The sequence below is a fragment of the Tupaia chinensis genome, unplaced genomic scaffold (assembly GCF_000334495.1).
Source record: "Tupaia chinensis unplaced genomic scaffold, TupChi_1.0 Scaffold000231_1, whole genome shotgun sequence".
Lineage (NCBI taxonomy): Eukaryota > Metazoa > Chordata > Mammalia > Scandentia > Tupaiidae > Tupaia > Tupaia belangeri.
The window spans coordinates 1,059,041-1,073,850 of record NW_006159706.1 but is presented as its reverse complement, the minus strand read 5'-3'; the positions used below and the strand labels follow the sequence as shown (position 1 = coordinate 1,073,850).

The 14,810-nt window shown below is 50.7% G+C and overlaps 1 protein-coding gene across 1 annotated transcript in view; it reads left to right on the top strand.

Moving 5' to 3' along the window:
* The window catches only part of SETD1A (SET domain containing 1A, histone lysine methyltransferase), a 27,260-nt gene that overhangs the window by 6,802 nt on the left and 5,648 nt on the right, over window positions 1-14,810 (top strand). The window contains 10 exon segments of the mRNA XM_006148269.3: window positions 1-213; window positions 471-1,323; window positions 1,480-1,555; window positions 1,558-2,186; window positions 2,962-3,138; window positions 3,263-3,350; window positions 4,333-4,490; window positions 4,630-4,717; window positions 6,530-6,868; window positions 12,838-12,848. The exon segment at window positions 1-213 is cut by the window's left edge and continues 41 nt beyond it. Of these exon segments, the coding sequence (XP_006148331.2) occupies window positions 1-213; window positions 471-1,323; window positions 1,480-1,555; window positions 1,558-2,186; window positions 2,962-3,138; window positions 3,263-3,350; window positions 4,333-4,490; window positions 4,630-4,717; window positions 6,530-6,868; window positions 12,838-12,848 (2,632 nt within the window).

Below are 14,810 nucleotides of genomic sequence, written 5' to 3'. Positions count from 1 at the left end.
CTCTTCCTCTGACACAGCTGCCTATCCAGCAGGCACTGCTGTGGTGGGCACCCCTGGCAATGGCACTCCCTGCTCCCAGGATACAAGCTTCTCCAGCAGCCGACAAGACACCCCATCTTCCTTTGGCCAGTTTACCCCTCAGTCCTCCCAAGGAACTCCCTACACATCTCGGGGCAGCACCCCCTACTCTCAGGACTCTGCCTACTCCAGCAGGTACAGAGCAGACTCCATCAGAGCCCCAGCCATCAGATGTTGGGGGCTACCACGTCTCTTAAGAGGGAGCTGGGAGTTATCTGCCCTAGTTTGTTTGTGGATTCGACCAACAACTTGTGATCCTCAGGGAACTCACTGGCTAGGAACCCAACATTTCTTTGGTGGGCAGTATAGCAAGGCTTCGGGCACTGAGACCCAGGAAGCTCGGGGCGGTCATGTGGAGATGAGCCCAGCTAACTCCTCTGCTTCTTCTCCAGCACCACTTCGACCTCCTTCAAGCCCCGGCGGTCAGAGAACAGCTACCAAGATTCCTTCTCCCGCCGCCATTTCTCAGCATCTTCAGCCCCCACCACTGCCTCTACAGCCATCTCAGCCACCACTGCAGCCACCTCCGCATCCTCCTCCTCTTCGTCCTCATTGTCTTCAACCTCCTCCTCCTCCTCCTCGTCATCCTCGTCCTCTCAATTTCGTGGTTCTGACTCAACCTATCCGGCGTATTACGAAAGCTGGAATCGCTACCAACGTCATAGTTCTTACCCACCCCGCCGAACAACTCGAGAGGAGCCTCCTGGGGCTTCTTTCGCAGAAAACACACCTGAGCGCTTCCCACCTTCCTACACCTCATACTTGCCTCCTGAGCCCAGCCGGCCAGCTGACCAGGACTACCGACCCCCTGTCTCAGAGGCTCCACCTCCAGAGCCTCCAGAACCTGGTGGAGGTGGGGGAGGTGGGGGGCCCAGCCCTGAGAGAGAAGAAGCTCGGACATCCCCCCGCCCAGCCTCACCTGCCCGTTCCGGCTCCCCGGCCCCAGAGACCACCAATGAGAGTGTGCCCTTTGCTCAGCACAGCAGCCTGGATTCCCGCATTGAGATGCTGCTGAAGGAGCAGCGCTCCAAGTTTTCTTTCCTGGCCTCTGATACAGAGGAGGAGGAAGAGAACAGCAGTGAAGGCCCTGGGGCTAGAGACGCAGGGAGTGAGGTGCCTTCTGGATCTGGTCATGGGCCCTGCACACCCCCTCCAGCCCCAGCTAATTTTGAGGATGTGGCACCTACAGGGAGTGGGGAACCAGGGGCTACCCGAGAATCTCCCAAGGCCAACGGACAGAACCAGGTGAGATTGGGGTCGGCCAGAGGAGGTACCTGGGGTCTGGAGGCAAGATCGGGCCCTGGGGGAGAGGGAGGTGAACTAGGCATGAGAACAGGGATTTGAAGAAAACCCCAGGGGACAGGCAGTATCTCTCTGTGACCCTCCTCTGCACCCCCACAGGCTTCTCCATGCTCTTCTGGAGAGGACATGGAGATCTCCGATGATGACAGGGGTGGCTCACCTCCTCCAGCCCCGACACCCCTCACCAACCTGCCTACCTCCTCCCACCCCGACCTGACGGGCCACCGCCCCCTGAGTACCCTCCACCGCCTCCACCACCTCCACACATCTATGACTTTGTGAACTCCCTGGAACTCATGGATCGACTTGGGGCTCAGTGGGGAGGAATGCCCATGTCCTTCCAGATGCAGACCCAGATGTTAACTCGGCTTCACCAGCTGCGGCAGGGGAAGGGATTGCCTGCTGCCTCTGCTGGTCCTCCTGGTGGAGCCTTTGGGGAGGCCTTCCTCCCATTCCCACCCCCACAGGAGGCAGCCTATAGCTTGCCCTATGCTCTGTACTCTCAAGGGCAAGAAGGCCGAGGGGCATACTCCCGGGAGGCCTACCACCTGCCTTTGCCTATGACATCTGAGCCCCTGCCCTCTGCCTCAGTCTCGGGAGAAGAGACCCGGCTACCTCCCAGAGAGGAAGCAGAGCTGGCAGAGGGCAAGGCCCTACCGTCAGCAGGCACTGTGGGCCGGGTGCTAGCCACCCTAGTCCAAGAAATGAAGAGCATCATGCAGCGAGACCTCAACCGCAAGATGGTGGAGAACGTGGCCTTTGGAGCCTTTGACCAGTGGTGGGAGAGCAAGGAGGAGAAGGCCAAGGTAAGGGCCAGTGTCAGGCTGGGGAACCCTGGGTGCCACTCAAGGAAATAGATCTCTGGCTTTGCCAGGCTGCACAGCTCAAAACAGGAGAGATGGCCAAAGCAGTTGGAGAGTGAGACTACCCCACACAGAGGGAAATGGGCAGGGGAGTTGGGGGACATTGCTGTGGACAGGCATGGGCCTGCGAGGCAGAAGACTTTTGTCCTAGCTCCATTGCTCACCTGCAGTGGACAAAGCCCTTAACTCTCTGGGCTTCAGTTTTCATTCTCACCATTTGTGAAGTGGAACGGTTGCAGTTTCCTAAGGTTGATGGGCTCAGCGTGATGGGCTGACTAGAAAATACCTGTCCAGGGGCCACCAGTTGGCTTAATGGCTATGTTGCTGGACTCGCATGTAGTCAACCATAGTTCGAGTCCCAGACCCACTGGCTTAAACTCACACTGGGCGTGTGTGTGTGCGTGTCCAAGATTCCCGAGAGGAGAGTGGAAGAGAAGGGATTGTGGTATGGCCATCCCCTCTAGGAGGTGATTCCTCACTTTCTGCCTCTATGTCTCTCTCTGATTTTTTGGTGAGTACACATGCCCTATGGCAAAAACCTCTCTCCCAAAAATGTAAGAAAGCACCTGTCTAGGGGCTGGTACAGGCGTGATATGGATGCAGGTTAGTGGAGGAGCAAATGAGTGCCTTTCTTTATTCCTGGGGTCTGGGAGTGTTCTAGGCAGGAAGCAAAGCCTGGAGTCTAGGTTCTGGGGCTCAGTTTTCCTACTGCCTACAGCCTTTCCAGAACGCAGCCAAACAGCAAGCCAAGGAAGAGGATAAAGAAAAGACAAAGCTCAAAGAGCCAGGCCTGCTGTCCCTCGTTGACTGGGCCAAGAGTGGGGGTACTACAGGCATTGAGGCCTTTGCCTTTGGGTCCGGGCTGCGAGGGGCCTTACGGCTGCCTTCATTCAAGGTACCAAACTGTGGTCTTGCCAAGTAGGGTGGGGCAGGGGAAAGAGGGGGCCCACCCTCCTCCTTGGGTCAGGGGTAGTCGGGAACCGTGACTGTTTGAGTCCTAAACGGGCCCTGCCCTCCAGGTAAAACGGAAAGAGCCATCAGAAATTTCAGAGGCCAGTGAAGAAAAGAGGCCCAGGCCCTCAACTCCGGCTGAAGAAGATGAAGATGGTGAGTGGGATGTCAGGCAGGAGAGCAGGGAAGGCCGCTTAGTTCTGGTTGGAATTATGCTTAGAGGCAGAGACAGTGGGATCAGGAGGTCTTGAAGGCAAGGAGCCAAGTAGAGATTTTGGTACAGGGTTAAAATAAAGCTGTCCTGGGACCAGCAGTTAGCGTAATGGTTATGTTGCTGGACTCCCATGTAGTCGACCATGGTTTGCATCCCGGACCCGGTGGCTTAAAACTCACGCAGAGTGCATGTGCGTGTGTGCCCAAGATCCCAAGAGGAGAATGGAGGAGAAGGGATTGTGGCGTGGCCATCCCCCGTGAGGGGTGATTTCTCGCTTTCTGTCTGTCTGTCTGGTGAGCGCACGCGCCCTATAGCAAAAACCTCTCCAAAAAAATAAATAAATAAAATAAAGCTGTTCTGAGAGGCTCTAGAAGCAGGTAGAGAATTGTCCCTGAGTTTTAGTTGTGGTTCTTATTCTAATATGATTTATGTTCTCTATCTTAGTTTTTCTCCCCTTAAAATAGAAATGACTTTAGAATCACAGGATTTCGAAGTTAAGCAAGTCATCTACCTAAGTTCAGCATCTAATGCTATGTTCTCCTACAACCTTCCTCCCAGTTGGTCTGAGCTAGTGGTTGACAACTTACATGGCTGGGAACCCTCCTCATTGAGTCAGAATTGCTTCTCTGGAGACCCATTGGCCTTAGTACTCTTGGGCCAGGCATATCAAGTCAGCTCTCTCTTCCATCAGACTGAGAAAAGGATGAGCAGTTAAAAGGGTGGAATTTAAAAATAAACTGCATGAAGTGTTAGGTACCTGTGAAAGTTTTGTGTTCTTCTACTGAGCTTCAGCTTCCTGTCTGTAGATCGAGAACTGGTCAGGAGTTGGGTAGTAGTGTATGTAAAGCTTCTTGCATGGGGTCGGGGAATGGTAACTTTTTGTTGATGGTAAGTTGCCCTACCGTACTGCCTTACCCGGCCCAGACCCTGAGCGAGAAAAGGAGGCTGGAGAGCCAGGACGATCAGGGACCAAGCCCCCAAAGCGAGACGAAGAGCGAGGCAAGACCCAGGGCAAGCACCGCAAATCCTTTGCTCTGGACAGCGAAGGGGAAGAGGCATCCCAGGAGTCTTCCTCAGAGAAGGTGAGCGGTGAGGGCACCCAGTCCCTGCTAGTGTCCCTGTACCCATAGCCAGCTTCTCTGGGCTGGAGCCCAGGCAGCTATGCCTCGTAGAGGACCAGTTGTGCCTTTCCTGAGTCCCTATTTGTCTCTTTTCCTAAAGGATGAGGAAGACGACGAGGAAGATGAGGAAGATGAAGAGCGAGAAGACGCTGTGGATACCACTAAGAAGGAGACAGAGGCATCAGATGGTGAGCGCAGACCACTGCATAGAATTCTGGTTGGGGGGCTCACCTTACTTCCTGCTGGATTTATTGGCCACCTTTGTCCTCCACAAGGAACAACTGTTTTAGCCATATCCTTGGAACCCTGGGCCCCTTGGAAACAGTAACCCAGTACTCACAATGCTGCCTCCTGCTTACCTCTCCCACTGAAACACAGCTTGCCTGAGGACAACCCACCAGAGCCCGCTACTTTCCCAAGCACTGCTGCGTTCTCCTCCTGCCCCTCGATGCCGCCAGATGGTGCCTCTCAGCACTGCTCTTCCTTTAAGGCCCAGCCACCAAGTCGTGCCTCCCTCTCCCCTCCTCACAGCTGCCATCACCAGACACTCCTCTGTGCTTCAGCTGAACACCTGTTTGTTACTCATTCATTGAGGCCTTGGGTACATGGTTTAGTCTTCCTTTTCATTCATTTGTTCAGAAATACGTAGTGAGCCCCTCCTCTTTGGCAGGTGCTATGATGAGTGTTGGGGACACAGCAGCAACCATGACAGATATGGTCCTGCTTTTTGCAGAACTTGTTGGAGGTGGGGAGGAGACTTGGCAAACAAATGAACAAATACTAGCACTTCAGGTAGAGACTTGTGCTTCTCCGAATAACATAGGTTAATTAGGTAGAGTGATAGGGTTGGGAAACGGGAAAGAATCACTATTTTCCATATGATGGGCAAGGAATGCCTCTGAGAAGTGCCATTTCAGTAGAAGACAGGATGGCAAGAATGATGGCCTAAGGGCCTCTCTTCAGTGAAGCAGGGGGCAGGGTTGTGTGCTAAGAGTCCAAGTTGCAGACCCCTTTGCATACACATTTTACCCAGTTTGGTCTCCTGAAGATGTCTCAAGTTTGTGGCCCCATTGTTCCTGCTACCCTGCCTTCCTCAAGTAGATTCTTGTGGTGCCTCGACTGATTTCCCTGTCTCTGTTTCTGTTCTTCTTCCTCCTTTCCACTTTATTTTCCCAGACTGCTGGTAGGGTTATCTTCTTTAAAATGTACCCCTGACCTGTTATTTTCCTCTGGAAAATGTTTTCCTGGCTTCCTGCTCTCCCCAGGGTGACTCCTCAGCCTGTCAGTATAGACCGTTTATAGTCTAGCCCGTGCCTGCCAGTTCAGCTCTGTCTCACCAGTCCCCTCCCCAGGCACCACCACCTTCTGTCCTAATTCCCCCACTTACGTTCCTCAAAGACTGTGAAGTTCATAGATTTCTTAAATACAATATTTTCTGTTTATTTCACCCCAGGATCCCTTCCATAGTCATGTCCCGAAGACCCACTTGGGGAAAAGATTTGGTATCAGAGCAAACAGCCTGCCAGTCTCCAGATCTCCACCTTCTCTTGCCTTTGACCTCTTTAAGCCCCTTACCTGCTGGTGGACTCTGTCCTTGATTTCAGCATCTCCTCCTCCTCAAGGATGCCTTCCTTGACTTGCTTCTCCAGACAGAGTCCAGGGCTCATCCTCACCGTGCTCCCTCACACCTTATGCTGATGATTACCACACTTGGAACACTTTGCTTGCTTATCCAGCTCCTTGACATACACGAGATTTTCAAAAAAGTCCATGGAAAATGTGTATTATTATACAACTATGTGTAGCTTTAAAATTTATTTTGGCACCAAAGTAAGCTGGTGCTTTAATTCATTTTCCAGTGAACTTTTTGAAGTCCCCTCAGACCTTTCAACTCCTAGGGTAGAGCTTCACATCCACGGTAGTGAGTCAGTGAATGAACCTGTAGCTTGACCAAAGAAGGGTCGTCCCACCTCGCCTGATTACCACTTCTGGATTTCCAGGCGAGGACGAGGAAAGCGATTCGTCCTCCAAATGTTCTCTGTATGCTGACTCAGATGGTGAGAATGATAGCACATCGGACTCCGAGAGCAGCAGCTCCTCCAGCTCTTCGTCTTCCTCCTCTTCCTCCTCCTCCTCCTCATCATCCTCCTCTTCATCCGAGTCTTCTGAAGATGAAGAGGAAGAGGAGCACCCAACAACGGTTCCCTCAGTCTCACCGCCCCCCAGAGAAGTCTCCGTGCCTCTCCCAAAGCCTGTGGAGGAGCCTGAGCCAGAGACGGTTGCAGGTTCCCCGGTCCCACCGCTCCCAGAACAGGAGAAGTCTCCAGCAAGACCTGCAGGTCAGTGGTAGAGGGTGGTGTTGATTTGATCTTTGCGTCTTTGTGAGAGAACAGTGGAAACTGCATTTATTGATTGTATCCAGTTGTGTGACTTCATTGGAAAAATACTCAAGTCTATCTGTCCCTCCCTCATTGGAGATATTTATGGCCTAACACACTGCGCTGCTGTGGTGGTTCACAGAGCCAGCCAGGGTGTTTGGCTACTAAAAGTAAAACAGGATGGTCTCCTCCCATGTAAGTTAAGGAGAAAATTCTTCAGTTAATAAATTCATCCTACACGGGGCTAGCAGGTAGCGTGGAGTCTAAGTTGGCTGGATCCCACATAGCTGACTTTGAGGTTCAAGTCTCAGACCCAACAGCTTGAAAATCATGGTGAGTGCATGTGTGCCTAAAATCCTGAGAGGGAAGTGGAGAAGGGATTAATGTGGCCATTCCCCCTAGAAAGTGATTTCTCACTTACGCTCTTTTTATCTCTCCCCAGTGAGTGCACACGCCCTGTATCAAATTAAATTCATCCTAATTTTCCTCAAGCACATTGATCCTTAATGTGTAGTGTGTATGTGTAGGTGATTACATGCACAAATAGGTAGGAAACAGTCATAGGCGTGCATCACTTAATGGTGAGGCTGTTCTGAGAAGTGTGTTAGGAGTATGTTGGTAGGTGATCTTGTCCTTGTGCAGACATTAGAAAGTGGAATATCCTTACACAAACCTAGATGGAATAGCCTGTTATTTATGGGACCAAAATGTTGTGATGGGGCTTATGATGGTCTTAGCAGCATTAACTCAGAAAATAGTTCTGTCTTTACGTTCCTTTGTGGATGTGCATGGTCAGTTAACTTATAGCATATACACGTAATTTGTCTTGCTCAGTGAAGTGTTCATTAGGGCAGTGGATATTTATTGGGTACATGCTACAGCCAATCAGTAGGTGCCCAGCAGGCACTCTTCTCACCCTCATACAGCTTATAGTCTACTGAGAGAGACAGTTTAGTTGAGAAATAAAAACGGAAAAAAGTCTGACTACAGACTGTGATAAGCACCATGAAGGAAAAGTATTTAGAATCTGAGCCTGTCTGTAGACTTGGGAAGGACTTCCCTGCTGAAACAGGATTGGGTTGAAGTCTAGGCAAGCAGGCAGAAAAAGGGAATTAGCATGAGCAAAGGCCTTAAGGCAGGAGAAACAGCAGGTGAACAACTGCAAGAGAAGCTAACCTGGAGAATCGAGAGCAGGGGAGCTGGAGTGGCTGAAACTGGTGAGGTGGCCAAGGGCTGGGCCATGCAAAATGAGCAGGCCTTGTTAGGAATTTGGGCTTTATCTTGAGAGCAATAGAAAGCCATCAGAAGAACGTTGTGTTTGAAAAGTTGCAGTGTAGAGAAAACTTAGAGAAGGGCCAGAGGGGATGCAGGGAGACTGACTTGAGGCTGTTACAGTAAGCAACTATGGTGAAAGCCTGGTTGAGGATGGCATTAAATAAGTCAGTTTTCAGGATATGCTTCAAAAACGCATGTGGCCTTCCGGGGGCTTTCTACTTAGGTGTTAGTGAGAATCTGTGGTCTGAGACAGGCAGTGGCCACAGGGAGACCTCTTAGTGCTGGCATACTTTCTCAGGGCCAGACACCAAGAGGAAAGGAGTGGAAGTACTTGTCACACTGCTCTCATGTCTCTCCAGCCTCTCCCAAGTTCATCAGGCAGCACTGGGGTCAAAGGCAGGTCAGAAGGCATCAACATTATCAAGGGGGCAGGAGAAGGAAAGGGAGTTGGTAGATCTGCATTACAGAAATACCATTCTAGGAGGAAAGAGGAGGAGGAGGTGAGGAAGGAAGAAGGTGAGTTGGTGACGTTAGGAGGTTTGGTTTTGTTTTGAAGAGGTTTTTGCTGTGGGGCACGTGCGCTCGCCAGAAAGACAGAGACAGAGAGACAGAAAGCGAGAAATCATCTCCCAGGGGGAATTGCCACTGCAATCCCTTCTATTCCATTCTCCTCTCGGGATCCTGGGCGCGCATGCACATGCATTCGGCATGAGTTTAAGCCACTGGGTCCGAGGCTCGAACTGCAGTCGACTACATGGGAATCCAGCGACATAGCCATTATGCTAACTGCTGGACCCACATTTAGGAAGTTTGAAGAGATGCAGGTGAGATAAGGGCGTGGACCAAAGCAGAGGGGTTATAACGAAGTGCAGGAGAACAGAAGTTGGGGGGAAGAGTTGAGAGACATTGAGGAGTTAGATGACTTGGCTCAACTACTCATTAGGAAAGGAAACACAGGAAGGAGAGTCAGGATTAAGAGGAAAACAAAGATGGGAACCAGCAGTTAGCGTAATGGCTATGTCGCTGGACTCCCATGTAGTCGACCGCGGTTCGCCTCCTGGACCTGGTGGCTTAAAACTCATGCCGGGCACGTGTGCGTGCATGCCCAAGATCCCGAGAGGAGAATGGAGGAGAAGGGATTGTGGCGTGACCATCCCCTCTGGGGGGTGATTTCTCGCTTTCTGTCTCTATGTCTCTCTGTGCCTGTCTGGCAAGCGCACACGTCCTATAGCGAAAAAACAAAAACAAAACAAAAAAAAGACTTCTCCCAAAAAAAAGGAAACAAAGAGTTTAATTGGGGCTGAGTCTGAGATGTCTCTGGGACCTCCAGGTAGAAACCTCATCAGATAAATAGATTCAAAGCTCTGGGCTGGCTATGTGGCATGGCAGTAATGCGTGCCCAAGAGAAGCCAAGTCCCACATGATGACCATGGTTTGAATTGCTGGCCCAGTCTGCCTGAAGCACACCAGGCACACATGTGAGGGCCTAAGATCCAGTGGGCTGGAGAAGGGGACTGCAGCGTGACCAGATCCTGGTGCTCCCCTCTGTCTGTCTCACACTTTCATAGCACACACACTCACTGTAGTATGAATAAAGAAAATAAATGTTTAATTGGTCTGAAGCATGGGAAGGAACAGTAAGTAGACTGGAGGAAATGGTGGAAGTGTAGATGTGAATTCTCTTATATACTCTAGGGTGATGAATGGAATTGGAAGGAAGAGTGCTCAAGCTTTAAAGTCCTATAAGCAATAGGTGGGCAAAGGGGAGCCAGAGGAAGCTGAAAGGCCTGATCAGAGAAGAGGGAAAGAAACCAGAGAGTGGTGAGTTTTGAATACCAAGAGAAACCCCAGTTTTAAAAAGGAGGGAGTGGTCTATTTCCTAAGGCCACAAGAGGGGCTGTGAGATAGAAAAAGTGTCTGTTAGATTTGACAGTTGGGAGGTCATTTGTGACCTTATCAATTTCAGTTGAGTGGTTCAGACAGAAGCCAAGTTATAGGGTATTAGGAGTGAGATACCCAGTCTTCTGGAAGGGAGGCTCTTGTTAAGAACAGAGAGAGTTGAGGAGTCACAATTAATAATACATATTAGCTAACTTCTACTGCATTCTTAATGTGTACCAGGCTGTAGGCATAGCATGTTGAAAATTCTTTTTCTCGTTCAGTCCTCACAGCATCTCTGTTATTCACAATTTATAGATGAGGAATTGGAGGCTTAGCGAAATGCTGGAGTAAGCTCAGGGTTCCCCAGCTGGGACAGGAGAAGATAGCAAGAAAACAGTGCAGGATTCAGCTTTCCTAATAGGCAAGATTTGGGCACGTTCCTACACTGAAGGGAGGTGAGGCAGGTAGATGTTCCAGGAACGAGAGTAGGCCTTGCTGGAGTGGCCTTCCCAGGAAGGTGGAAGGGTGGGCTAGTGGGCAGGCAGGGAGATGGGAGATTTCATGGATGAAGCCCCTTTTTTAGCTCTGTGCAGTAGGAACGTGAAGGGCTGGGTGGAGTAGGAACCTTGTGAAGTGATGGGAGTGGGGAGTGCGGTTGAAAGTCAACCAGGCTTGCCAAGAGTGTAGAAACTCTGCTGCCACTGAGGCCCGGGGATGAGACAGGAGAGGGCCTGGAGTTTGAATGAGACAAAGGAAGAAGCTTTTTTTTTTTTTTTTTTTTTTTTTTTGTAAGGTTTTTTTTATTGGGCATTTGCGCGCTCGCCAGACAGACAGAAAACACCCCACACCTGGAGGAAATGACCATGCCACAATCCCTTCTCCATTCTCCTTTCAGGATCTTGGGCACGCATGCACACGTGCCGGCATGAATTTAAGCCACCAGGTCTGGGACTCGAAGCGCGGTTGACTACATGGGAGCCCAGCTATATAGCCATTATGCCAACTGCTGGTCCCAAGAAAGAAGCTAATTGAGAAGAATTTAATTTTTGCTGGACTGGAGGGAGACCGAGGGATGGTAGATTGAATAGATACAGTGGGGTGAACCACAAAAACAACAATGAGAATTTGGACTAGTGGGTCAGGAAGCTTATGTGTAAGAATCCAAGGTAGATAGGAACCAGGGGACCAGCACTTGGCATAATGGCCATGTTGCTGGACTCCCATGTAGTCAGCCATAGTTTGAGTCCTGGACCCAGTGGCTTAAACTCACGCTGGGCGCATGTGTGTGTGCGTGCCCAAGATACCGAGAGGAGAATGGAGGAGAAGGGATTGCGGCATGGCCATCCCCCCTGGGGCGTGATTTCTCTGTCTTTTTGGCTAGCACACGTGCCCTATAGCAAAAACTTAAAAAAAAAAGATGGGAGCCAGGCGGTGGCATAGCAGTAGTGCAGCTGGATCCACATGAAAAAGTCCCAGGTTCCATCTCAAGGTCTTCCTGTACATACCCAGCACATGTGTGTCTGTCATCTGGAATGGTTGAGGGTGGGGGTAGATCATGGCTTGAAGACCCTGTTAGGGGTGCTCCCCTACACTCACAGAGACAAAAAACTATGACAAAAAACCTCCACAAGGGAATCATTCTAGGGAGTTTCAGGTCAGGCGACTAACTGGTGGAGGGTAGTTCAGGATGAGTGAAGGAGGTCGCTAGAGATGTGAACATCAGATAAACAGGTTGGGTAGTAAGATCCCTTAGGTAGGTGACAGAGGTAGAAAAGGAGAAGCTTACTGGGTATTGGGACCAGCAGATGGTGTGGTGGTGGTGGTTAAGGTGCCAAACTCCCACATGGCCACATGGCCAACCATGGTTTGAGTCCCAGACCTGGTGGCTTTCTCTCTCTCTCTCTCTCATATCTCTCTGGTGAGTGCATGTGCCCTGTAGCAAAATTTAAAAATAGTTACAATAATAAATAAATGTATTTTTTACATCATTTTTAAGACTTTATTCATTCATGTGTTTTAATTTGACCAGAGAGAGAGAGAGAGAGAGAGAGAGGGAAAGTGAGAAAGTAAGCCTCTAGATCCAGGACTTAAACTGTGGTTGGCCATGTGAGAGTGTCCAGCACCTCAACCACCATGCCACCTGCTGGCTCCATAAATTTAAATAAATAAATAAAAGTTTTCTTTTAAAAAGAGAGAAGCCTATTAAGGCAGATTCCTTGGTCTTTAGAGAATGAGAGGGCATGACAGGGAAGTCCAGGTGGCCAAGGGACATGCTGCCCTGTGGCAAGAGCCTAGGAGAGAGCTTGGGAATGCAGCAGAGGGCACCCCACATCTGCCTCCCAAGGATGAGCTATGGCTCCTGGGGAGTGGGGGGGTCTTTGAAGACTCATTGGGTCTCTCATAACAGGAAGCAGTTTTAGTCTGTTTAAATAACAACAGGGATCCATTTACAGGATATGACCTGTCTTGTAGAACCCAAAGATGGACCCACACCCTTCAGGACTCGGTTTTCTTCTTCCACTCTAGTTTGTTCTTCCTTACGCAAATGGCTTTCTCTGCTGCTCCATCCAGCAAGGGTGTCTGCCCCTTCCCATCGCTGACCTGGCCACGAGTAGACCCACTCCTTCCATAGATCTTTATGCTCAAGTTTCTGGTTGGGCTGACTTAGGTCAGGTGACCATCTCAGCAGTGTTACTTAGTGATGGCCGCGGAGAAAGGGGGTAGCTCATGCAATAGAAACAGGCTTCTGAGGCCTCTCCCCCATGACTCTGCAGGTATGAGGAGAGTAATTCTCAGAGAAAGGTGGGAGTTAACTGACTGTGCAGGCATCTCGAAAGTTGTCTCCTAGATGAGAGATGCGGGCATGTTTCCTCAGGACAGGGAGCAAACGGAAGTCCATGTGAATAAACAGCTGAGAGGAGGGGAATTTGTTCTCCTTAACAGCCAGGCTTCCAGAGGACACTGGCCGGGTTGAGTTGGGGAGGCTGTCTGAAGTTGGTGGGAAGGAGAAGAGGGGAGAAACTCCTAGAAACTGGAAGGCCTGGAACAAGGCCTTGGGGCTTCACAGCTTCTGAGTGCTGGTTTCTGCTGGCCCAGACCCCCAGCTGGTCCCCAGAGCCTGGGACTCAGCAAGCCAAGGGCTTTGCTCAGAGTGCCAGTAGGGAGTGTCTTTGATCACTGCCTGCTCGGGCCAGGCTTGGTGCCGACTGCCCTTAGCCCTGTGAGTGGTGGAGCCAGATGTGAAGCCACTGAGTCCATGGGACATCCAGAGCAAAGTAGGGTACAGTTAAGAGCACTAATTCAACCCACTGCCTGTGTGCAGATCTCGCTGTCGTCTGCTGACCATGTGACCTCAGGCAGGGTACTAATGAATGACTGCTCAGTTTCCTTGTCTGTAGTACAGAGCCTGTCTCTCAGGTGGTCATGAGAATTATAGAAGCGGAAAGGCTTGGATTGGATTGGCGTTAGACACAAAGTGCTAATCTGTTACACCCGCATAAACACTAGCTGTGGAGACTTCCAGCCTTGTTTCTGAGAGGAAGCGGTTACAAGGTCTAAAGAAGCTGGGCAGAGCTTCATAAAGGAGGTGGCGCTGAATGGATCTGAAGTTTCCATACAGGCTTTCTCCATGGGTGAGGGAGAAGTGAGGGAAGGTGTGCTTGGAGGGGTGGGATGAGCTGGGGAGACAACCCCAGCTGCTCACAGGCAGCCGGATCTCCACTTTACCTGGAGCTTCTTTAGGGGAGACGCTCCTGACTCCCCCACCCATACACACTAGGAAGTCTGTTAGGGGGCGAGAGCAGAAGGAAGGCAAGTTTTATAAAAATATTTTAATACAAAGATTCAGTTTCTCACATTGTATCTTTTATATTTGCTAAACCATGAATATTTTTGTAATTGAGGTAATGGATATTTAGTTCAAATCCCACGTATTAGGGCCTCATTACAGACCGCAGCCAGTCTAAATTGTATGGTCTGTGTGCCCACTCATTAGGGGTAGTTGACACCAGCAGTCATGGTGTGATGGCTAGAATCTGGGTGCCTGTGGTGAGCACCCCCAGCCCCACTCCCTGCAGCTAGCTGGGTTATCGTTTGCTCCGTGTGACTGTCTCTGGGTGGGCTGGAGCTCTGCAAGGACAGGCACAGTGTGTCTGCTCCACGTGTTCTCTGCCCCGTGCAGTCGGTGCCCAGGATATGTGTGTTGAATGGTGAGCGAGCAGATGCAAAGTCCCATCCTGTCAAGGAGCCCATAGTGCTGAGGACCTGTTGGGGAAGAGAGGCAGGCATGTGTTCTGTCAGTGAGGAGGGTGTTTCTGTCTGTCTGAGGTTTCAGGGCTGTAGTAGTAAGAGTAAGCACAGCCTGTTGAAAGGAGGTGGCAGGACCCACCTGAGCCCAGGCCCTGCCTACACAGTTCTGTGTGATGGTGTCAGGCCTAGAAGCTGACCATCCTTTTTTTTTTTTTTTTTGAGAAGTTTTTGCTATCGGGCGCATGCGCTTGCCAGACAGAGAGAGACAGAAAGCGAGAAATCACCCCCCAGAGGGGATGGCCATGCCGCAATCCCTTCTCCTCCATTCTCCTCTCGGGACTTTGGGCACGCACACACACATGTGCCTGGCATGAGTTTTAAGCCACTGGGTCCGGGACGTGAACCGCAGTTGGCTATGTTGGAGTTCAGTGACATAGCCATTACACTAACTGCTGGTCCCCCCATGACCATCCTCCTGTGTGCTTTCTTCCCAGGTCCT